Here is a 24,121-nt window from a genome sequence, read left to right on the forward strand (position 1 = left end):
AGGAGTGGGAAGGTGAAGGAAGATGGGGGACCCCAACAAAACCACCCCTGCAAATGCGTCCAACACCTGGTTGGAGAGATCAGGGTGCAATACCCCAAGGCAGTGGTCCTCAACCTTTTTTCATTTGCAGACCCCTAAACATTTTTGAATGGTGGTGCAGGCCCCTTTGGAAATTATAGACAGTCTGCAAAGCCCCAAGGGTCCGCAGACCACAGGTTGAGAACCACTGCCCTAGGGTCCCCACAGCCCCAACCTGGCCTCCCCTGGGACATAGGGCCAGAAAGAGACACCTCAGGTGTGAATGGAGAGGGGTGTCCCAGACACATGATGAGGTGCGGTGGGTGGGGCGCAGGCAGCAGCAGTGTGGGGCATGGAGGGACAGGGCAGGGGAGGCACACAGATGATAGAGGCTATAGGCTCGGGGTGGGGGTTGGGAGGGGAGGAGGGAGGAGATGCAGACGGGGCAGCACAGAGCTGCTGGGTGTCCCAGGCAGGTGAAGGGGGCGGGGGTCCCAACCACCCTGCAGCAGCCTGACCTCTGCACGCTCACCCGGCCGGGGCTCACCAGGCCCAACCCTCCTTTCTCCAGAGCCGCTGAGCCCCGCTCCCCCAGGCCCAGGTAGCTCCCCGCAGCCCCCACGACCCCGGGCCTGGCACTGTCCAACACAAGGCGGGTCCCGTCTTCACCGCGCCCCCTGCCCCACCCCCGATCCCCCGCACTCCTTCCCCTGGGCCCCGCGCTCCCCGGCTAGCCCCCCACTCCCCGTGATCCCTCACAGACGCCCCCCATCTGCCCCAGGGCCCCGCGCTCCCCCCACTTGCTGCTCCCCCAGCCATGACCCACTCGTTGCTCCCCCCAGGGGTCCCCCATCAGCCCCCATCCGCCCCAGGGCCCCGTGCTCCCCCATCCCCTGGGGGCCCCGATCCCTCCGCCAAACCCCCACGCTCCCCCCACTCGCTGCTCCCCCCCACTCACCCCGATCCCCCAGTTCCCCCACCCCGGGGCCCCCCAGCAGCTCCCATCCGCCCCAGGGCCCCACACTCCCCCATCCCCTGGGGGCCCCCATCCGCCCCAGGGCCCCGCGCTTCCCCATCCCCTGGGGGCCCCGATCCCTCCGCCAGGCCTCCATCCGCCCCAGGGCCCCGCGCTCCCCCATCCCCTGGGGGCCCCGATCCCTCCACCGGGCCCCCATCTGCCCCAGGGCCCCGCGCTTCCCCATCCCCTGGGGGCCCCGATCCCTCCGCCGGGCCCCCATCCGCCCCAGGGCCCCGCGCTCCCCCATCCCCTGGGGGCCCCGATCCCTCCGCCAGGCCCCCGCGCTCCCCCCACTCGCTGCTCCCCCCCACTCGCCCCGATCCCCCAGCTCCCCCCGCAGGGGCCCCCCAGCAGCTCCCATCCGTCCCAGGCCCCACACTCCCCCATCCCCTGGGGGCCCCGATCCCTCCGCCGGGCCCCCATCCGCCCCAGGGCCCCGCGCTCCCCCATCCCCTGGGGGCCCCGAACTCTCCGCCAGGCCCCCGCGCTCCCCCCACTCGCTGCTCCCCCCCCACTCGCCCCGATCCCCCAGCTTCCCCCGCAGGGGCCCCCCAGCAGCTCCCATCCGTCCCAGGCCCCACACTCCCCCATCCCCTGGGGGCCCCGATCCCTCCGCCGGGCCCCCATCCGCCCCAGGGCCCCGCGCTCCCCCATCCCCTGGGGGCCCCGATCCCTCCGCCGGGCCCCCATCCGCCCCAGGGCCCCGCGCGCCCCCCGCTCGCTGCTCCCCCCGCCAGGCCCCCCGGGGCCGCGACCCCCCCCGCACTCACCGCTCTCCAGCTCGCCGCCCTTCTTGGCCGTGGCCGCGTTGCCCATCGCGGCGCTGGGGCCCGGGCGGGGCCGGCTGCGGCTCCCTCCGCCCCCGCTGCTCCCTCCGGCGCCCGCTGCCCGCAGGAGGCTCGGCTGGGCCCGGCCAGGCCCCGATCCCCCCCCGCCGCCAGGCGGAGCCGCCGAGACCGGTGTCGCCTCCCCTCCCCCCGCGGCGGCGGCTCCTCGGGCTCCGGACCCCGCCCCAGCCCGGCGCACCATTGGCCGCCGCCGCCGCCAGCCGCCCGCGCGAGCCCGGCGCCCATTGGCCGAGCAGGGCACCCCGCCGCACCATTGGCCGACTGCCGTGACGCGCGACGCTCCGCGCTGCTCCCTCGACGTCGCCCCGACCCTGACTGGGCCCGTCCGCCTCGGTCTGCCGCTTTCATTGGCCGACGGCCATGTTTAGCCCCGCCCCCGGGCGCTGATTGGCCTCAGAGGGCTGAGGTCGCGGCGTTCTATATTTAGAACGTCGGGCCAGACAGCGTTCGGAGGAATGTTCAACGTGAGGGGCGGGGCCGTGGGAGGAAAGGGGCGGGGCCTGTGAGCTAAACGCGGGGCAGACGGGAAGGGGGCCGGGGAGAGAGGGACAGAGCTATAGACCCATGGGGGTGGGTGGCATGGGGCCAGGGGAGGGGGTCTAGGAACCACCCTGGGGTGGTGTGGGGACAAGGGAGGAAGCCTAGGAACCACCCTGGGTCGGGAATGGGGATGGGCAGCGGGATCAGGAATCATCCTGGGGTGGTATCGGGACAGGGAAGTGGGGCTAGGAGGCATCGTGGGGGGGACATGGGGACAGGGAGTGTAGGAGTGACAGAGCCATTCAGGCTGACCGGGAGCCTACAGCGGAGGGGTCCGCTGGGTGACTCATTTGTGGGTGTTGCCCAGGGGCACCCTGGTGGCCCCTCCCCCTTCACTCAGCCTTTCTTGGAAGGGGGTTGAGCAGCTGACACCTTAGGCCTGGGAAGAGGAACTGCTGTGAGCTTTACCTGGCCTGCGGAGATCTGCTGCCTCTCCAGCTCCTGACCCAGGATGTGCCTCCATGACCCTGCTGCTTTAATAAGCATCATTCCTCAACGGACACACAACTGGGGGCCAGTCAGCAACTGGGCTTCCGCTGCAGTGCAGCCCCCGGGGAGGCAGGTTCTCCTCCCTGCAGGTGTTCCCCCCACCCTGTCTATTCAGACCGTGAGCCCCTCACACCAGCACCCAGCCCACTGGGGCCCCAATCTCTGTCAGTGGCTCATAGGTTCTACTCTAGTACAAATAAATAAATAGCTTGGTGGGGCCTCAGTCCCAAACTCAGAACCTCTGTCTACAGCTTGAGCAAGTCTAAGTCCCACTAGGTGGGAGCTGCAACAGATTCTAATGCTCTAAGGATTGGATGTGCAGGGGAGAGAACCCAGCACATTGGAAAGAGGGGCTCTTCATCCACACGCCACAATGTACCATCAGGGTGATGAGCTAGGGGGGAAAAGGGTGGGAGGGGGAGAGACTTCCCTAGCCCTGTCCCCCCCACCTGACTCTCAAACCTGTCTACAGAGCAATTTGTCTTTGTCTTTCAGGTGATGTGGATGGCATCCTCTGGTAGGTACTTCCCAGGGCAGGATCACCCCCTTTGCCTGAACCCCCATTTCAGATTGCACTAGACAGGGCGGCTCTACCAATTTTGCCACCCCAAGCCGTCGCCGCCGAAGGACACGAACTGCCGCCCCATTCTGAATGCCACCCCACGCACTTGCTTGGAAAGCTGGTGCCTGGAGGCAGCCCTGCCACTAGACATATATCCGCCACCCCCTGAACCAAGTATAAACTTAGCTAGCTTCATCCAGGAGCTGCTGTCACCTGTCTGTTTTGAGAAAGCATCTGTTTAAACAGAAATAGGATTCCCCCCTTAGAGTCCCTGCCCCGTCTCTGCAGCACACTCTCCCTAAACACCCCTCCCCCCAGGCATGGGGATTTAACACACCCAAAAGAAAGAACACTTGTGGGATTCCCTCACTAAGACATCGGCAACCTCGTGAATTGCTGTTCAATCCACACAGGTGTCACTGAGGACAAATTTGCACTGCTGCTCCCAATCCAGCAAGCTGCTCGGCCTGGGCAAAGCCTTATGGTAGCAGCTGCTACAACTGAGATTTGGGCCCCCCTGTGCTAGGTGCTGTAATTCCGCATATGCCCCGGAGAGCTCTATAGCGGCTGCTGCTGGGAATCACAATAGAATCCAGCTCCGCCGTTCCATCAAGAAAGGCTGGTCCCATAGTTAAAGCACTGGGCAGGGACCGTATGTCTCTCACTGTCAGTGCAGCACCCATACTGCCAAGGCCTTGATTCCAGCTGCAGCCTGGAGTTACTACTGCAATATTAAATGAAGTGCTTAAATTGTAATATTTTAGAGTCCCCAACTCTTGGAATTTTAGCATGACAAGCGGGTTCGTTGCTGTTTAAAGCCTCTGCTCATGGACTTGTGGGATTATGCAAAAAACTCAGCGTTGTTTCTAGCCTTCGTTGCTGCAGAGAGAAGGTTGAAAAACATGACCCCTAAAGCCACAAAACCACAGTAGGCAAAACAAGAATCACCCCCCTCTTTATTTTAAAGAAGCTCATGGGTGTTTTTTTAAGCCAAGTTCACCCTTTTGAATGCTTGTAGTTAGCAATACTTTTCCCTTAACTCTGCTTAGTGCTCCGGGCTTTCTAAAAGCAACTCCTCCATTTAACAGAAGCTGCATCTTCCCAACGCAGGGCCGGGTCGCTCGCTCACTCAGGAGAAAGGAAAGAGACAGGCACAAAATAATAACTGAAAAGCAAAGTCAGACCACCAAAACTTTGTGCTTGATGGTAGACGGGATGTGCAGCTGGCAGCTGAGGTGAAGTTATGTCCACATGGCTCTCTCCCTCACTCCTTCCCCAGCTCGCAGCCTGGGAAAAACATGCCCTGAACTAAACTAAAATTGATTGCACACAGCATGACCTAGGAGGCAATCGACTTTTTGATCAAGATAGCAAACCAGAGCAGCTGCTGTAAGGCTGCATAATTCCATTGACTTCAGTAGAGCCGAAGCAGTTGAGGATCTGGTCCAAAGGTTCCAGTGAAGCCATGTCTGATTTACAGCAGCCTGGGATTTGGCCCAGACTTTAATAGGAAATGAAGGTCGAAGTTAGGCAGTTTAACCTCAAAAGGGGATTTTGTAAAAGCTCTGAATTGATTCAGTTTTGAAACATCAATACAAGAAGGGTTTTTAGGAAGCCTGCTGGAATGAAAGCGAACTCACTGATTTCAGCTTATCCCGGCAGCCAACCACAGCCTGGGCTCCAGGAAGGAAGTGGAACTGACAAGAAAGTGTGACCTTGTGGGTCACCTTGAGGGACAAGAGTGTAGCAAACAGCACCACCTCTGAGAAGACAGTTTGATCTAAGAGACACAGGTGCGATTAGCTGAGGGCAGGCCACTGGGGTTTTAAAGATAGATGGGCTGCAGAACTTGAGGTACGTATTGGTTATGCTTTGGGGGCCTAAATCTTCCTCTTCAACAGAGCCCTTCCCACCATTACCTGTAGTGTAGTAACACCTAGGAGGCTAGACACACAAAGACCACCCCTACCGCAAGCAGCTTAGTCTAGTATCACCATTGCACAAATGACAACATTTATCCCCCCTAAAAATATACAACAAATCACACACAAAGAACCCCATAGCCCTGAGTTTTGCCCTGACACTGGAGAAGAGGTAGAGCTCCCATGAAGCCCACTAGGGACTTTACATGGAAGATGCTGAGCCTATGGGACTGGGTGGCTGTTTATGTGGTGTGAGACAGAGACGGCAATTTCCTGCAATATCCTTGAGAGGTTTATGTATTATTGGGGGCTGGGGTTGTATATAACCTCTCCGGGGGCAGATGTGACAGATATGAGACCAGGGAGTTCAAAAGACTATTAAAAATGTGCCAGACAACTATGGACTGTTGAGACAATACATTTTAAGTGGATTTCCTGGAGAATCCCTAGAAGGGAACATGAATGCAAATTTCTCCAACTCCAGTTATCCAAAAACCCAGCTTGGTGAAGCTATGCTGTGAGGAAAGGGGCAGCATCTGCTACATTACCTGTCACAGAAGGCCAAGAGCAAAGGCCAAAGCTGTGTAAAGAAACAGCTGATAAGCCCAGCCTGGGTTCCTGATCTAAGATGGGTGAAGTTGTAACCACTGGAAAAACCCAGGTGTGGGGCTTTGAAGGACTAAAACCTGCCAGAGCCCCATGTTGGAGTTGGGGAGACCTCTGGTGAGCTTTTTAGCATGCGTGTAGATGCTTTTATTGTTTTAATGTTTTCTCTGTAATGTTTTTCCCTTAAGAATAAACATGCTTGCTTTGAAGGAGGTGAGTGGCAACTTGCACCTGTAGGCAAGGCACTCGTCTCAGGCCTCGGAGAGAAAGCAAAGCATAGGCAGTGGCCTTCTTGGGATGTCTGTGTTGCTGAGGACTGTACAGCGTAACGCAGGGAGCTGGGAAGCCTTGAAGCCTCTGGTCAGAAGGGGGAGAAATGTGGGTGTCCTCCTAAGAGAGGGGACAGCTGGGACCCAGAAACCTAAAGTAGGGGCCTTTGGTTGGCCAAGAAGAGGGAATACAGGTACAGTTGCCCTGAAACTGTGACATTGTATGGAGGACTACTTGGAATTACAAGCTGTCATTTTAACAGGGTGGGGTTCCTGGTCCTACTTGCAGGGTTAAGGGCTCCAAAGGGAAGCGTTCAAGCAGCCAGTCTGGAACAAACCAGCCTAGAATGAGGTCGGGCGAGTTATGCCTTGCTGCCTTGGGGAGCAGCCTGCTTCGTCTCTCTCTGTTTGTGGGGTTCTGAATTCTAAGAAACAAAGTCATATTATGTTAGAACCAGGCAATTTAGGTTTTTATCTAATCTGTGTGTAAGACTGGAGTTTTACACTTATGTTCCTAAGGTAGATTCAAACATCTAACGATACCTACATAAAATATCACTATCTAACTCTTATATAGCACCTTTCATCCATACATCTCAAAGCACTTTGCAAAGGAAGTTTTCCCCATTTTACAGATGGGGAAACAGACACAGAAGGGCAGTGACTTGCCCAAGGTCACCCAGACAGCCAGCAGCAGTGCTGAGAATGGTAGCCAGGTCTCCTGTATGTCAGAGCACCACCACACTGCTGGCTAAGAAGCAAGTCAGTTTCCATTATTCCTAAAACAAGATAGCCTGACACTGCAAAGTGATCTGTCGTCCGGCTCACAGCAGTGTCTGATTTTTGTAGGGCTAGACCTGTTCAGTGTTTTTAGACTGACCCCTTAACAGCGAGCTGCCTGCCGGAAAGAGTGGGGCACTCTTTCTTTACAATGGAGGAAGGAAGTCTGAAAAGTTGGGGTACCCAAACCCTGTTAAATGAGGGAATTTTCCTCCTTGATTTTCAACTTGGGACTATCATTAGTGATCCGGCAGGAACAACTTGAGGTCTCAACTGAGATCAGCACCTCACTGTGCTAGGTGCTGTGCATGTACCTAGTGAGAGAATCCCTGGACCGAAAAGCTTGCCATCTAAATAGAAAGGGTAGAGGGTGGGTGGGGAACCAGGAACACAGAAATGACGTGACCAAGATCACACAGCTGGGAACAGTCCCCAGCTCTCCCACTCTTGTGGCTGCTTGCTACTGCTGAGATAAGTCCTCCCAACTTGATGATCACTTTAGACAAGCTATTACCAGCAGGACAGTGGGGTGGGAGGGGGTATTGTTTCATGGTCTCTGTGTGTATATAATGTCTTCTGCAGCTTCCACGGTATGCATCCGATGAAGTGAGCTGTAGTTCACGAAAGCTCATGCTCAAATAAATTGGTTAGTCTCTAAGGTGCCACAAGTACTCCTTTTCTTTTTAGAGTGAGTGTGGTGATTTCACAGCCCTAAATGGAACTGCATGTCAAATTCTAACCGAGACGTCTTTTCCCCCCAAAGTGTCCATATGGCTGTAGAGTCAAAGAGGCATTACAAAGTTTTAAGCAAGTGTGGAAAAAGTCACTTCCTCTTTTAACTTGTCTGGCTGCCCTAGGATGGCTTCTGTGATCTGACATTCTTGGCAGTTCTCTAATTTATACAGCCTCTCAGGAAAAATAAGTTAGACAAAACCCACATTTCTCATGTAAAGAGAAAGATCATTCTGGCTGCCTGATGATCAGGAAGCAAAACCAAAGTAGAAACAGAAGAGGCAGCAAAGCCAGTCACTCCGTGTGGTTCACCTTTCGCACAGTAAAGGGTGAGATTAAACACCAGGTTCTGTGGTACTGAAAGGTGACAAGTTCAGAACTGATTAAAGGAAATACTCCATTCCTCCCCATATGAACTGAGGAAACATACTGCCACTGGATACTGAGCACAAGAGCTTAGCTGGATTATTATTACTTTAAAGATCAGACATTTATGTGGCTAATGAGACCATCCAGAGCGAGAACAGAGAAGATTTAAGCAGCAAACAAGAGATCTAAATCCTCCCAGGGACATGAGCTAGCCTCTAAGTCTTGCAACTTCAGAGGATGCTTTGGTTATGCCGTCAGTGCAGGGTACATCCACCTTCCTCTTACGCAGCTTGATGCTGGCCGGTCAGGAAAATGGGCTGTATGGGCCATGGGTCTGATCCCACGAATGGAGTCAGGAAAGGAAGAGATGCAAGCAGAGATCTCACCAAGAAGGGGAAATGCACTTTCCCTGCCTTGCCAGGAGTTCCTGGCTGCTGCTTGCCTGCCAAGGCACAGACAAACTAAATTGCAGTGTTGGGGACTAGGCTCAGATTGGTAAATAAGCATTTGATTAAGGGCTCAGGCCGCCCCTCCCGTGCTGAAGGGCTGGTTCGGCGCCACCGGCATGATTCCCATTAGACAAGATCAAAACAAACCACAAACGCAACAAAAGGCGGCAATTTTCCTCCTTTGTCAGGGCTTGGTAGCTCCTGGCGGCTGCTCACTGAAGGCCTGATGCAAAGCACAGTAGAGGCAGCATGGGGAACAAACTCCTACCAACTCTGGCCCCGTCTTCATTCATGGACCTTCTAGGGGCCTGGCTCGAGTGAACAATTGGTGCAGGGAGGGAGGCAGGTAGGGTGCCCTGCCAGTCTACATCCCTCACAATCGCATGGGAGAAGAGCTGCAACAGGGAGCAAACCAAGCAGAGATTGGTGGGTAAAGATTTGCAGGCAGGAGCTCCCCACCCACCTAGATCATCCCCCAACCTCAGCTGGGAGAACTACTGCCCAAGCTGCAGTCTCACGAGCCATCAGCATTCAAGTCTCCACCGGCCTTGGCAGAGTCCTCTGGCAAAGAGAGGATCTGCTGTTTCACATTCTCCCCCAGGCGCGAGAGGGCAGAGGTAGAATATCGTGCCTCAAGCAGAGAGGACCTGTTAATACCTGCTTTCCCCTTTGCAATTCACCTTTCACTGTAAAAGGGGGCCACACTCAACGCTAGCTAGACATGGGGTAGCTCCTGATCCTGCTTTACCCAAGGTGTACAGGGAGACTGACATCCAGGAACTGAATCTGATCTCCCGAGTCCCAGTCCAGTGTCTTAACCACTCGTCTATCCTTCCTCAGTCCTTGCACACACTTCCCTGGGACACCATCTGGGCAGAAGGATGCATACATAGGATCAAGGCCTTCTTTCGGTCCACAGCAATTGTTTGTCAGTAGCCAGAGTGATTCATTAGTTCCTATAGCAGAGTAGATAATTAAGCCCATCTCAGCTCCTGCCGTGATATCCGATGCTTCAGAGGAAGCCGACTAACCTTTTTAATACACTCAGCTAGTGGTCTGTTGCTGCATAGATGGTGGTACCAGTCCTCTCCCTTGCTGGGAAACAAGCTTGTTAATTGCAACAGGAAATCCCTGGGTGTGGGGGCGTGTGTGATTGGAAAGATGTGCGAGGAAGGAAAAAAAGGGGGGGGGGGGAAATGGACGCTTGTCCCTAAATCCTCCCTCAGGCACCCAAAAAAGAGTTTCTTTTACAGCTTCGAGGCTAAAGCAAAGCATCAGAGAAAGTTCCAAAAAATCCTCTAGCACAGAGTTTAGTCACGTTTTCTGGACTCAGCTAGGGCTTTAATACAAAGGTGACCTTGAAAGGATCCATATAAAATCAGGGTGCGTTTCTTTTTTTTGATGGAGAAGTCAGGCTTGAGAAGTTGGAAGTTTTACTGTTTGTTTTTTTTAAGCCTTAGAAATAATCAGAAACACTCAGCTGGGGCTTCCCCTGGTATTGATTGCAGATCAGAAGAAAGTTTGTGACGGAGCCACTTGAGAAGGAGGCTGCTTCCTCACTGGTGGTGTCATGGATGTTCAGGTGTTTACAAAACACCAAAGAGTCTGACACGGTTTGAGGTCTTGATTACTGTGCTGGAATCACATACCCAGGATGAGATGTTGTCTGACCACGCACTAGAAAGCTGCAGCTGTTTACTGTTCAATTGTGCCAGGTGCTGTACAGACACTGAACAAGATTTTAAGATGTTCAGACACAGACCATCTAGATTTAAAAGTGCTCTGGTTAAACTGATGCAAACCCCTAATGTAGACACCCTTAAACCAGTTTAAGTCTCACTCAGACAGGTTTAGCTAACGCCAGAACGTTGGAAACGCATAGCTTAATTTGCCATTAGAGGTATGCCCTCGTTTAAAATCTAGTTAAGCTGGTGCACCTTTCTAGCATGCACCTGGCAGTCATGTACACCAATGTGAGCTGGGGATGGGTCATCGCCATTTTAATTTAGTGAGACAAGGTAGGTAGGTGAAGTAATATCTTGTAGTGGGCCAGCTTCTGTGAGAGAGAGAGAGAGGCTTTCGAGCCACACAGAACTCTAGATGCCGTGTGGCTCAAAGGCTGGTCTCTCTCACCAACAGCAGTTGATCTAATAAAAGAAATTACCACACCCACCTTGTCTCTCTAATATCTTGGGACCAACATGGCTACGCCACCACTGTATGTTAATTTAGTAACATTTTTACACTCCCTGTGCACTAACAACCGCACAAAGCACAGCTTTAAGGGAGAATCCGTCCGCCCCCCCCCCCCCCGACATGATTTGGGCAACTGCTTTACACCCCTATACTTGAGGTTTGCACCGCTGGCAGCAACACCAGTGTGGACACAGCTCGCCAGCTCACCTTTCCCTCTTGGGATGAGCCTTTTGCCAGTTCTCCCACCTAGGCAGGACCTGAAACGTAACCTGGGAGAGACAGACAGAACACGCTTGGCTGCTGACGAATAAAGCATGCCCAGGCCTCTGCAGGCTGCATTATTCTGGAGCCTAGAAGTCTCAACTGAGAGGCTGCACAGAGAGTGTGAGACAGCCCCTGCCCCACAGAGCTCACAGTCTAAATAGACAAAGAGTGGGAGGGGAAACTGAGGCACAGAGGGGCAAGGGACTTGGCGAAGTTCACACAGAGTCAGTGGCAGGACTAGGAATAGACCCCAGGACTCATGTCCCATCCACCACACCCATTTCTCAAACTTTTCAGGTTGATAACCCCTTACCTGAAGTCAAAAATTTTCATGACTCCCTCCCTGTCTCACGTTGACTACAAAGCATCAGTGATGATAACACTAAGCTTGCATGTGCATGGAGAGGCTGGCAGGATACTTACCTTGAAGAGGACAGCTACACGGGTTGTCAGGGAGTGAGATTCTCTTTGCTTTAGATGGCAATAAGATTTGTCAATGTCTTAGGACCCCACCCCCAGGGTCACAACTCACCGGCTGACAGACCATATCGGACCGTGCCGCCTCTGAAGAACGCTGCTGGCATAGCCCCCAGCCAGAAGCACCGTGACTATGAAGGAAGTGGGTGAGGCCGTGCTGCCAGGCCCCGCACTCATGCCACGCTGTTTGCTCCAGTGCATGAGACAGCAAATCATTCCAAGAGCTTTATTCCTATGTTGACTTAAGACACTTTCAATCATTAAAAAACAACAACAAAAAATCCATGTATGCAGAGTACTCCTACCACATCAGAGAGGGAAACGGACAAGGTCAGAACAGGGCACTTCGGAACAGAACTGAACTAGCGATTCCCCCAAATAATCTCTCTTTTCCCCCATGCAGGCCGGTAGAGGGCTCAAGATCCCGGCTGGGTTGTAACTGGCCATTTACTCTAGAAAGCGAATAGAATCACCATCCCACAGCCGGGTGAGCGGGGGCATGCTCCATTCCGGATCAGGCTGCAGATGAATCAGTCTAGTGGAACAGAAGCGGGTTTCCTAACACAACACAATAGACCAGTAGGTGTTGCCAGAGCGGCGTTATCAGAGGCTCTGCTTGAGGGGGAAGGAAGGAAGTCGATCCACCAGGAAAGGGCCGAGTCTAACGCACCCTCATGCCGATCAGACAGCTCTTTGCCACACGGTGCCGTGCATACCCCCCACCCGAGGTCAAGCTATGTGATCACAAGGGCTCTGTATGTTGGTGCCCCTTCACCCCCGGAAAGGCTGTACACAGGAGAGATGCTGGAGCGAGTTGTGCCCCAGAGGAGCTGGAGAACCATGATGTGCCGCAGCTAGGACGAGAGACAGTCTGAAGCCCCCCAGGGGTGGGGATTTCAATCCTGCAGCTGGAGGGAGCTGCTCTAGAGTTATTGGGATGCTCCCAGGAGAAGGAACTCCCAGGTAGCGGAGCAGCAGCAGCGCTGTAAAGCCACAGTGGGCAGCATGGGGCTGGAGGGGAGAGCATACGACTGCCCAGCTAGAGCCAGTGAAGGAGGGGTCGGACGGGGAGTCCGCCTCAACTGTGGCCAAGGACACCAGGCAGGTGCATGTCATGGCTGCAGCCACCCTGGAAGGAGCGGAGCTGGGTCAGCGCAGAGGTGGGGATGGTTCCCAGAGACAAGCCAAAGGAGCTGGCTCACATTCCCGGCAAGCCACCCAAGCCCCAGGAGCTCCCTGAGCTGGTGGCCTGATGCAGGGTGGGTGGGACTAAGTGCTTGTCAAGGGTGATTCCTACCGAGCCAGCAATGATTGGTGCAGAGACAGAGAAAGTGGGGGAGGAGCCCAGCAGACCTACAGCTCCCATTCCTCCCTAGCCCAGCTGCAAAGCAGGTGCCCGCAGTCTCCTCACAGATCATCCCCTAATGCCCATCGGGGAAGGGCCACAGTCAGACACCCCATTGGTTAAGGAGAGGCATTAACCCTTTAGTTACCCCACTAGAACATGTCCAGGTTTTTCCACTGACTGTGGTACTTGGATGCAGCCCCCTTGAAGCCAGTCAGATCCCCTTCCCCAGGCAGTGGCTGTGTCCTGGGATTCCCGTGTCCAGGTCTGGCCGTGCCCCGGATCACATGCAGTCCATGGAGTTCTCAGGCAGGATGCCGAGAGCAGTGCCCGGCCCCTTGGCTGAGGTGCAGCTGGCAGACAGCACGCCCTCGGGCTCCGGGTCCACGTTCTCGATGTCCTCCATCTGGTCACTGGGGCCGTCCCAGTTGATGTGGAAGCGGGTGACACGGGGGTTGGAGGCCAGAATGTTCCTCTGCAGCTAAGCAGGGGGAGGAGGAGTCAGACAGCTGCAGGGCTTGTTATACAGCAATCTGGGGGCTAGAGACACCTAACAGCCCCCCAGCCTGTGTAGGAGAACCCTATGGGGGGAGAGATGCTGGAAAATTTCCAGTCAATCAGCTGGCTGTAGGGGCCCTTGCTGGGATTTCATGCTATGGGGAAAGAAGTGGGGCCTTCCCACCCCCAGGGCGTACCCTGGCCTAAGCCAGTTGAGATGGGAGGGCAGGACAGCACTGGGATATAACCAGGAGTCAAGTCTTTTCTTCCTTAACTAAGGGCATGGCTACACTTGCAGATGTAGAGCGCTACAAGTTAACCCAGCCCTTGGAGAGCGCAGTAGGGAAAGCGCTGCAGTGTGTCCACACTGTCAGATTCAAGCACACTGGCATGGCCACATTAGCAGCTCTTGCAATGCCACAGAGAACAGTGATGTGGTAGCTATCCCAGCATGCAAGTGGCTGCAACGTGCTTTTCAAATGGGGGTGGGGGTGGAGTGTGACAGGGAGCATGGTGTGTGTATGTAGGGGGAGAGAGCGTGGATTTGTAGGGGGCCGAGCGCATGTCAGCATGCTGTCTTGTAAGTTCAGACAACAGCAGACCCCCCTCCCCCAGCCTCTCTCTCTCACACAATCACAGCAAGCAACATTGTCTCAGAGAAGATAAGCAGCCGGCTGTCAGAAATGGAGCTTTGAAAGGGCATATCCGCATTCCTACAGCCAAGTTCAAAACAATGACAAGAGTGGCCACTTGACTTAAGGTGATTATGGGACTTTCTGGAGGCTGATCAGAGTGCAGTAATCCAACACCGTGTTCACATGGACGCTGGGGTGTTTAACGAGGCACAGCAAGCATTATGATTCTCATGGAGGTGGATTACCAGAAGTGCTCCAGCTGCAGAGTCCAGGCACTCTAAGTGCCTTGCCAGTGTGGATGGGTCGTGAGTTAGGGCGCCTGGGGCTGCTTTAATGTGCTCTAAATTGTAAGCGTAGCCAAGCCCTTAGTAAAGGTCTAAAGTACCAGCAGCCCTGCTGTACAGAGGGGGAAACCGAGGCACAGGGTAGCAGGGAAGCGACCTGGGCAAGGACCTACAAGTAAATCAGTAGCAGAGCCAGGAAGGGGACCCAGGTGCACTGACTCCCAGTCCCCTAGCCAGGGACCTCGAGACTCACCCTTTCCCTAGCCGGGCAGGGACCAAGAGCTTGAAATGCCGTACTAGGGCTCAGAGCATCAGAGAGCTCCCTGATCCCAGCCCCCCAACCCCGTGAGGAACTGGGTCAGACCAGGGCTCTGCAGTGGCAAGAGCCTCCTTGCCCAGAAGGCCCGAGGTGCCCCTTACAAAGACCCCATCGGCAGGGTGTGAGTCAAGAGCCCCCCTCTGCCAGCTGCTCGTACCTGGGAGAAGTCTGGCTTAAGGGGCGGGTTCTCCCGCAGCTCAGGGTCCGTGTACTCGTTGTTGACGTAGTAGCCCACGCGGATGAACTCCTGGCCCAGGTAGGTGCAGGTGATGAGCACCACAGTCACCCCCACCGCGTCACTCTCAGGGATCAGGCTGGGGTTGGGGGCTTCGGCCTGGAAAGGAAGCAACATCCCCGCCCCAGGAGGAGGTCAAAGAGCACGTCAGAGGGGCACCGAAAGCCAGTCACACTGGTGAGTTTTTAAGCCAGAAGGGACAACCAAATCACCCTGTATGACCTTCTCTCTATCACCAAGCCCAACAGCCCAGATCAGACCAAACTATGGGAGACCCAACAGTTGAATGCCACAGGGAGAAAACAGGAGGGACTGAGGTGCTAGCGATGACTGGGAATTGATTTAGTGAGATCTAACCAGACGAGCTGAGCAAGGACCCCTGCTACGCACGGTAGAGAAAGGCGAATAACCACCAAGGTCCCTACCAATCTGACAGCAGGGTTGGGGTGGGAGATTTCCTCCTGACCCCAAACCTGAAGATCAGCGTGACCATGAGCACGGGAGCAAGACTCACCAGCCAAGCATCTGAGAAAGAATTCTCTGTACTCCCTCAGGATACCAGCCCACCCTGTCCACAGTCCATCTCCAGCTGTGGTCAATCCCTGATGCTTAAGAGGAAGGACAAAAATAACCCTGAACACACAAAGGGAAACAAGTTTCAGAGTAGCAGCCGTGTTAGTCTGTATCCGCAAAAAGAAAAGGAGGACTTGTGGCACCTTAGAGACTAACAAATTTATTTGAGCATAAGCTTTCGTGAGCAATTGGCTTCCTGATTCCCGCTAGCTAACATTGCTCTCTGCAGACATCATGCTCGGAAGGGTCTTCACCACCATAATAAGGCGTTGCCCATTCATCCTGCCTCCTCAGTCAAAAATACTGCCACAGATTAAGGGTCCCAAGCTGCTTTGGTTGCATTTCGCCTATCCAGTTGCTTCCTAGCCCCAGACCAGGCCCTCTAGCCCCGCCCAAGTCTCTCACTAATGCCTCTTACCTCAAACACAAACATGTGCCTCCCAGCTGGGACAGGCCCCACCAGCACAGAGTCGAGCACCTGGTCATACTCCTCGCTCTCCGCAGAGCCCACATAGATGATTTTCCACTCCAGGTCTGAAAGGGAAGGGGACCGCAGTGAGAATCAGCAGCAGCCCCGAGTAATGCTGGGGAACCGATTCTGCTCTGGATTTACACCAGCATAACTGAGCACAACACCCAGATTTACACCAACGTGATGGTCTGACCCTGTCCCTTGTGTTCCCCATCGGTTTCCCATCCAGAACTTAATTATCAGTGTCTCACAACCACCAACCCCTTTGTGCTGGGCACTGCCCAGACATGCTAGGACACCACCACAAAGCAGACAAGATAAAGGAAGGGTTATTATGCCCTTTTACAGGGACACTGAGGCACAGCAAGCTTAAGTGACTTGCCCAAGATTCAACAGACGCTGTGGCATGGCCCAGAACCGAATTCTGATCTCCCGAGTCCCCAGCAAACACCTCAAACATGAAACCATCCTCTGAGCTGCAAGCTCCTTCCCTTCCTCCTGCCAACCCATTTCTTCGAGGGATAGGGATCAAAGGGGACCCCAGAAGGTTAGATTCTGTAGACCACCAACAAGAGATGGGAGACCACCTTTTGGCAAGAGATGAGACCAAAGCACTGACCAGAGTCTCCGACAGGTGCAGCCCCAGTGGGAAGGGAGCCAGACTCTGCTCTTTAAAGCTCATGAGAGATTTCCTGATTATGGGCCAAGGGATCATCTTAAGCATTGCCTGCACTCAAGGCTGCACCAGTTACAGCCAGAATGGTTTCGTTGCAAACCCCCATCTGTCTATCCGGTTCCATCTGCAGTTCCTTGTCTGATACTTAGATCGGAAGCTCTTTGGGGCTGGGTCCTTCTTTTTTGTTGTTTGTACAGCGCCTGACACAATGGGGTCCTGAGTCATGTTACCTCCTGTGTGGGTGCTCTTAATTACATTAAGCTCAACTCTGGTTTTAAATCAAGTTAATAATCAGTGCTCCTCTGAATACAAGCACATGCACTAGGGTTGCCAAGCTGTCCATTCCAAGGGATGAGTTTCAGCTCCGAGCAGGATCTGCCTTCTTTTACCAAAGCCTGGTACCCAAACCTAAGAGGCGCTCAGGCATGTCCAAGCCTGAGCCAATGCCAGGCCTATGCCCCCATGCACAGACATCAAGCTAGAACAAGTATGCGTATGGGAGGGTGGAAGGGTAGTTTTCACTTCCACACCTGAGGGAAGCATGCTATGTAACATGTAAACAGTTCCCAGGAGACTGGATCCGGGTGGCCTTTGCCAGGCAGAGTAATGCCACATAGCAGGGGGAGTTCAGATGAAGGGGGATATGTAGTTTCTCAAAACAAATCAGAAACAGCAGCTTTTCACATACAGAAGCTGTGTAATTTACAAGAGAGGGGATGCATTAGCCAGAGATTACATAATAGGCTAGAGTAGCTTACCAATAGAGGGAAGCCTTCCTTGAGGAACAAACTGCAGCATATATCCTCAAGCTGCTACGAGCTATAGCCCCCTTCCCAGAATAGAGAGTAGTGGGGGATGATCCCACACAAGCCCCTAAGAGCGAGGAAATTCAGTCTGATTGAGAGCTGATCCTCCCCCCAGTGCACTGGAAAGCTTATCTGATTGGTTCGCAGACAGGTTTCCCAGAGTGGCATGGCCCGTCCTGTTTTAAGATCCCCGCACAGGGCAAGCCGCAGAGTGAGGCGGGCTATGCAGCGGGTGATGCCGCCTGTATCAGGAGGATCACCTTGGAGAAGATGGACGGTCCAACAACGCGGCAGCATTCCTGCTGCCCCCACTCAGCGGGGCTGTGCTCAGACTCCGCAAACAGCCCATTTTCAAACAGTAAAGCCAATGAGACATGCCAATTTCTCAGCCCCAAAGACAGCAGAGAGATTTGGCTGCTGCCACTCCACAGCTTTGACACCCCCTGAAGTTAAGAGGCTCAGGGCTTAGGCCATAAAGGGCTTTGCAAGCTACGCTTTCGTGACAACACCGCTCTGCGGCGTGACATCTCACGCTATCCCTTGCACCCTTTGGAAAGTCTCTTTTCGACCCCTGGGCTCCTTTCTTCAGAGAGAGGAGCCAGCCTCCCAGAGATGCCTCAGAAGCACTCAGATCTCTTAATACAATGGCTCTAAAACTGCAGTCTAAGGGCCGTTTTCCTTGATGGGCTGTTTTAAGAAGAAGGGGCAGGAAGGGGTTTAGGGTCTTTTGGATGGGAAATCTTAAGCGGCGGAGGGCAGACAAAGAACTGGAAACATCACTGCCACTATTCTACCTTTCAGCGCCATCGTTTCGCTGCGTTAAGTAATGTCTCATTCACGTGTTTATTGCTGGAAAATATTCAGCCCAGGAAGATTAGTCTGGCTACACCCATGCTCTGCAAAAGGCAGAAGTTTTCTGCCCCGAGGCCTCTCCGGACCAGAAGGATTCTCTGGCCACCAAATCAAGCTGTGCGTGGCCCGCTTTCCAGAAATGCTGGGCACAACGTGATTCTCACCCATCAGGGCACATTTAAGCCGCGGTGTCGATAAAAACTGGCACCAAGGGAACAGAAGTTTGCAAGCAGAATCCCCTGGGGGCTGCCAGGTAAGAGTCTCGCCGTCCCCCCCCCGGCGAGGGGCGAGGCGGGGCTGGCAGGGTTAATGGGGGTAGTTCAGCTGGGTGATTTTGACACCCAAGAGCTCGCTACAGCCCGCTGAGTGGAGCCAGAGGCGGGGCGCTGGGGGGGCCGGGGGAGGGGGGGCTTCCAGCTCCCGCCCGCTTCCCCAGCGCGGCCCCGCCCCTGTCTGGGCCTTGGCGAGCGACGGCGGGCCAGGGGACTGGCGGCCCGGAACCCAGGAGTCCGGGGTCCCTGAACCCGGCGCATCCGCCCCGCCCGCCCGGGAGGCCCCGCCCCCTGCCTGTGCGCGGTGCGGGGCCCGCTCCAGGCCGGGGCGGAATGGCGGCGGGGGGGCTCCCAGGCCTCAAAGGTCCCAGGGCCGGACCCGGAAGGTTCCCGGCGGCGGGGGGGGGGGGGGCGGCAGCCGGGTGCCCCGGTGTCGGGGGCTCCCGGCCGGACTCACCGTGCGGCAGCGCCTCCCCGCACTCGAACTGCACCTGGAAGCGCAGCGGGCGGCCGAACGGGCTCGGGTTCTCCAGCACCGACACCCCCAGCACCGACACGCGGGACATGCCGCCGCCGGGACCCGAACCCGCCGCCGCGCGCGCCACAAAGCGGCCCCGCCGCCCGCGCGCGCCGCCTGCGCGCACAGCCGGCCAATCAGCGCGCGTCACCCGCCGGCCTCCGCCAATCCCCACCTCCGCCCCACACCGACGCGCCAATCCCCGCACTTCGCGCCGGGACCAATCCCCGCCCGGCCCGCTCACTTCCTGCCGAGCGCCGCGCCCCTGCCCTCAGTCGCCAATCGGCTTTCCCCTCCCCGTCCCTGGCGGGAGCCGGATGCGACCAATCCGCGTCCGCCTCGCATTGCTCCCCGCCAATCCGCGCGCGCGCCGACTTTGGGGACACCAGCGGCCAACAACCAGCCAGGTCGCTTGGACGAAAGAGGAAGGAGGAGGGGGAGGAGAGTCTGACCAATCAGGAGGGGAGATGAGGCAGAGGCGGGGGAGCCTGGGTGGGGGGCTGTAGGGGGCGGTGCCTGGGCCTTATAGGGCCATATGGGACTGGGCATTACATTCCTGCAGGGGTTGGTGGGAGCCAGGCGCTAGGGGGCGCCTGGAGGTGCCAGCCCTCAGACCAGATTTAAAGCCAGGGGGAGGGAGCTGTGGGGTGGGATCGAGGGGCACTGGCAGAGCACTGCCCTGGTGCTGCGCTGAGAGAGCAGAGTGTCCCCTCCTGGCTCACGGCATCCACCCCCCGGCTTCTCCTCTGAGTGCCTGACCCAGCCGAGCTCAGGGAATTCCCCTCCGCCTCCCCTACTTCCCCCTCCTGGAGGCTGGGCCGGATCCAGGGTTCTTCTTCGCTGCCCGCCCGGTCTGCCCTGTGGCCGTTCAGCGAATGCCAGGCCCCACCCGGTCTGCCCTGTGGCCGTTCAGCGAATGCCAGGCCCCACCCTGCATGGAGCTAGGCGAGCAACCCCTGTGCACGTTACTGTGTGGCTGTTACACACCTGCTGTGCCGCTCCCCAGACATAGCTGCATTTCAGTGCTCGGTGAACTATCCCCACGCAGAGCTGCTGTGTGACTGTTACACACCTGCCATGTCCCACCCCGGAGGTGGCTGGATTTAAATGCTGGAAGAATCGATACCTGGACCCACCTCTTGGGGTTTGTGAGACTTCATCCCTTTGTGTGTATGAACGCTCTGAGGTGTCGCGAGGAAAGGGGTGGGGGAAGCACTATTACCCTTTGCCAAGTCTTGGGCTTGGGACAACGAATCCGGACGAGTGGGGTAGCTAAATAGATGGTTAGGTGCAGGACAGGCAGATGGATATAGAGAGTGCGGGGGATGGATAGAAGAGGTGTATGTGGAAGGAGGGAGGGGAGGGGAGGGGGAAATGGATAGAGGATGTGGGGATGTGTGCGGATGTTTGAAGATGAATAGTGGGGATGGATGGATGAGGTGGGGGATGGACAGAGGGGTGTGGAAGGAAGGATGGATGGATGGGGTTGGTGGGTTGGATAGAGGGGTAGGGATGGGTGGGGGTGTTTGAAGGTGAATAGAGGGGATGGATGGATGGAGTGGGGGATGGACAGGGGTGTGGATGGAGGGATGGGTGGGTGGAGGGATGGATCGAGGCATGTGAAAGGAGGGAGGAAGGGATGGGGTCAGTGGGGATGGGGGGGATGTTTGACAATTAATAGAGATGGGGGTGTTTATAGATGGATGGATGGGGTGGGGGGTGGACAGAGGGATGTGGATGGATAGATGGATGGATGAGGTTGGTGTGGATGGATAGATGGAGTAGGGATGGGTGGGGGTGTTTGAAGATGAATAGAGGGGATGGATGGATGGGGTGGGGGGTGGAGGAATGGGGTTGGTGCGGGATGGACAGAAGGGTTTGGATGGGGTCGATGGGGATGGATAGAAGGGTAGGGATGGGTGGGGGTGTTTGAAGATGAATAGCAGGGATGGATGGATGGGGTGGGGGATGGACGGGGGGGTGGATGGAGGGATGGATGGATGGATGGGGTCTGTGGGGATGATAGAGGGGTGTGGATGGAGGGATGGGGCAGGTAGAGGGATGGACAGAGGGCGTAGGGATGGGTGGGGGTGTTTGAAGATGAATAGAGGGGATGGATGGATGGATGGGGTGAGACTGGACCGAGGGGTGTGGATGGAGGGATGGGGTGGGTGGAGGGATGGATAGAGGGCTGTGGATGGAGGGATGGGGTAGGTGGAGGGATGGATAGAGGGGTGTGGATGGAGGGATGGATGGATGGGGTCAGTGGGGATGGATAGAGGGGTAGGGATGGGTGGGGGTGTTTGAAGATGAATAGCAGGGATGGACGGGGGGGTGGATGGAGGGATGGATGGATGGATGGGGTCTGTGGGGATGATAGAGGGGTGTGGATGGAGGGATGGGGCAGGTGGAGGGATGGACAGAGGGCGTAGGGATGGGTGGGGGTGTTTGAAGATGAATAGAGGGGATGGATGGATGGATGGGGTGAGACTGGACCGAGGGGTGTGGATGGAGGGATGGGGTGGGTGGAGGGATGGATAGAGGGCTGTGGATGGAGGGATGGGGTAGGTGGAGGGATGGATAGAGGGGTGTGGATGGAGGGATGGATGGATGGGGTCAGTGGGGATGGATAGAGGGGTAGGGATGGGTGGGGGTGTTTGAAGATGAATAGTGGGGATGGATGGATGGGGTGGGGGATGGACAGAGGGGTGTGGAGGGGGACAGACAGCTGCACACACTCTGCTATCAGGCACCGTCTAACCCAGACCAGGCCAAACTCCAGGGCTTGGATCAGGCCTGGGGAGCCTCAGCGTCAGTGACCCCCCACTCTAGCCAGCCGGCCCCCGCCCAGCCACCCGAGGAGGCTGCTGTCCAAACCAGATGGACAGACAGAGACAAACTGCAGACAAACGGGGGGGGGGCAGTTGGGGGGCTTGTCACACCACTGACAGGCAGGCGCCCGGCAGCCATGCGGGACGAGGGGGTGGGTCAGCACCTCCCCGCCCCCCCCCGCTGCACAGAGCTGTCGGAGTGAGCAGCCCCAGAGCAGCGGCGATCGATTAGATCCATCACCAGGCTCCCTCCCCAGCTCCCCTTTGGCCCCCAGCCGGCCAGGGGGAGCGGGGGCTGAGGCCGGGGATCCCCGCGCACCTGACAGCTTGTCAGCCCTGCCAGTGAGTCTCACTCTGCTGAAGGCAGGAGCTCCCGGCCCCTCGGCCTGGCGCGCTCCCCAACCCCCATGCTCCAGATGCCTGGCATGGCGGGTTGGATGGTGGAGGAGGGAGAGCCCAGATACAGATTTCACAGGGGAGACCAGAGTTTCTCACAGGGGGTCCTGACCCAAAGGGGAGCTGCAGGGGGGTCCCAAGGTTATTTTAGGGGGCCCAGAGGGCGGTGGCTGTTGGCTGGTAGCCAGCTCGGTAGGCAGTGCCCCGTCAGCAGCAGTGCAGATGTAAGGGTAGCAATACCGCAACCCCCCCCCACAATAACCTCATGACCCCCCCGCAACTTCTTTAGGGTCAGGACCCCGACAATGACACCCTGACAGTCCAGATCGAAATAGCTGAAATCGTGAAATTTATTATTTTTAAATCCCATGACTGTGAAATCGACCAAAATGGACATGACTTAGGTCGGGCCCCACTCATGCTGCAACTGCACGCACCCCGCCTGCCCCCCAACGCACGGAGCCCGGAGGCAGTGAAATGGCCACGGGTGCAACCCTCCCTGTGGCCAGTAGGTGGTGCCTTCGCCTCACCGCCAGGCTGCAGGCCCAATGAGGTGGGCATCAGCCGGGTCGGGCTGTGGGGCAGGGAGCAGGGCTGGGGGAGGCAAAGTGGAAGCCGAGGGCCATGGCGGGGGCAGTGGGGGGATGCCTCCGTCCTCAGCGCTAGGGGGAGGGGAATTATCCACATCTCCGCACACCCCCCATTCCTCCCTCCCCCGGCCCCATGCTTCCATCCACCCCCACACACGACACACCCCACCTCTGCCTCCCCGAATCCCCCCCACGCCCATTTCACAAACCCACTGCCCACTCCCACGCCTGCCCATCCCTCCCTCCCTTCCCACGCTCCCATCCTCCCCCACATTCCCATCCCTCCTTCCCCCCACCCTATGCCTCCATCCACCTCCATACATGACACACCCCCTCTCTGCCCCCCTCATCCCCTACCCAGGCATCCATCCAGCTCCACACACAACACGCTCTGTCCCTGCCTCCCGAATCCCCCTCACCCATCCCAGAATCCCACTGCCCACTTCCACACCTGCCCATCCCTCTCCACACCCATCCCTCCCCCCATCTCCCCCCACGCCTCCATCCACCTCCACACATGACACACCCCTTCCCTCCCTCCCCACACACCCATCATCCCCCATGTACCCATCCCCACACTAAGGCCTCCAACCTGTACCATGCTGGTGGTTATCCTCTCACAGCAGCTCTGCCAGGGCGCCTCAATCCCGACGCGCAGCCCCCCGCTCCCCTCCCGCCACAGCTCTGCCGGTGCCCCTCGATCCCACTGCGCAGCCCCCTGCTGTTCCCCGTGAGCAGTGCCCCACGCTGTGGCAGGGAGCGGGCAGGTTTCAGGGGGCGCCGGTGCTGTAATTACAGTGTAACGGTGTCTAATGAAGATGAGATCGTTAATTGCAGGTGGTGGAGTCTGGGAGGCTGCAGCTGCTTGTTCCCTCCTCACTCTGGAGACAGCACATGCCAGCCCCCTTGGAAGCCAATGGCCCATGGAGCCAGAGCCAAGCCCCCTCCCCCTACACCGGTTCCGAGAGCCCAATGGGACCCGGAATCCTTGAGCTGGGCTCTGGCTTCACAGCCCCACTCCCAGCACCCTTCCCTGGCCAGCACGCGGGGTACATTTTCTGGGGTAATTTCTGGAGTCCCCTCCCCCAGTTCTGCCAGTGCCCCTCAATCCTGACCTGCAGCCCCCTGCTAGCCCAGCCCTGCCCCCTCCCCCAGTTCTACCGGTGCCCCTCATTCCCGACCCACAGCCCCCTGCTAGCCCTGCCCTGCCCCACTTCCCCCAGTTCTACCGGTGCCCCTCACGCCCAACCCGCAGCCCCCTGCTAGCCCTGCCCTGCCCCC

General features: G+C 56.7%; 2 protein-coding genes across 2 annotated transcripts in view; both read right to left on the reverse strand.

The window, feature by feature from the left end:
- LOC140900709 (cAMP-dependent protein kinase catalytic subunit alpha) overlaps positions 1 to 2,036 on the reverse strand; it is a 45,547-nt gene extending 43,511 nt beyond the window's left edge. Inside the window, exon 1 of the mRNA XM_073318385.1 lies at positions 1,807 to 2,036. Coding sequence (XP_073174486.1) covers positions 1,807 to 1,852 — 46 coding nt within the window. The 5' untranslated portion in view covers positions 1,853 to 2,036. The remainder of the gene's footprint in view (positions 1 to 1,806) is intronic.
- A 9,715-nt stretch (positions 2,037 to 11,751) lies between these two features.
- Positions 11,752 to 19,171, reverse strand: ASF1B (anti-silencing function 1B histone chaperone). Its single transcript, XM_073318709.1, has 4 exons — positions 18,964 to 19,171; positions 15,847 to 15,962; positions 14,778 to 14,954; positions 11,752 to 13,365 (listed from the first exon to the last, which is right to left on the reverse strand). The coding sequence occupies exons 1-4, from the start codon at positions 19,070 to 19,072 to the stop codon at positions 13,168 to 13,170; spliced, it is 600 nt and encodes a 199-aa protein (XP_073174810.1). The 5' UTR covers positions 19,073 to 19,171; the 3' UTR covers positions 11,752 to 13,167.
- Positions 19,172 to 24,121: the final 4,950 nt, after the last annotated feature.

Source organism: Lepidochelys kempii, chromosome 20 (assembly GCF_965140265.1).
Source record: "Lepidochelys kempii isolate rLepKem1 chromosome 20, rLepKem1.hap2, whole genome shotgun sequence".
Taxonomy (NCBI): Eukaryota; Metazoa; Chordata; order Testudines; family Cheloniidae; genus Lepidochelys; species Lepidochelys kempii.

Bases quoted from the DNA above. Each gene is read 5' to 3' on its own strand.
- ASF1B (XM_073318709.1), bottom strand. From the start codon at position 19,072: ATGTCCCGCGTGTCGGTGCTGGGGGTGTCGGTGCTGGAGAACCCGAGC. The intron at 14,955-15,846 runs GTAAGAGGCATT...CTTCCTTTCCAG, and splicing joins GGCACATGTTTGTGTTTGAG to GCCGAAGCCCCCAACCCCAG. The intron at 13,366-14,777 runs GTACGAGCAGCT...CCCCCTGCTTAG, and splicing joins TTAAGCCAGACTTCTCCCAG to CTGCAGAGGAACATTCTGGC.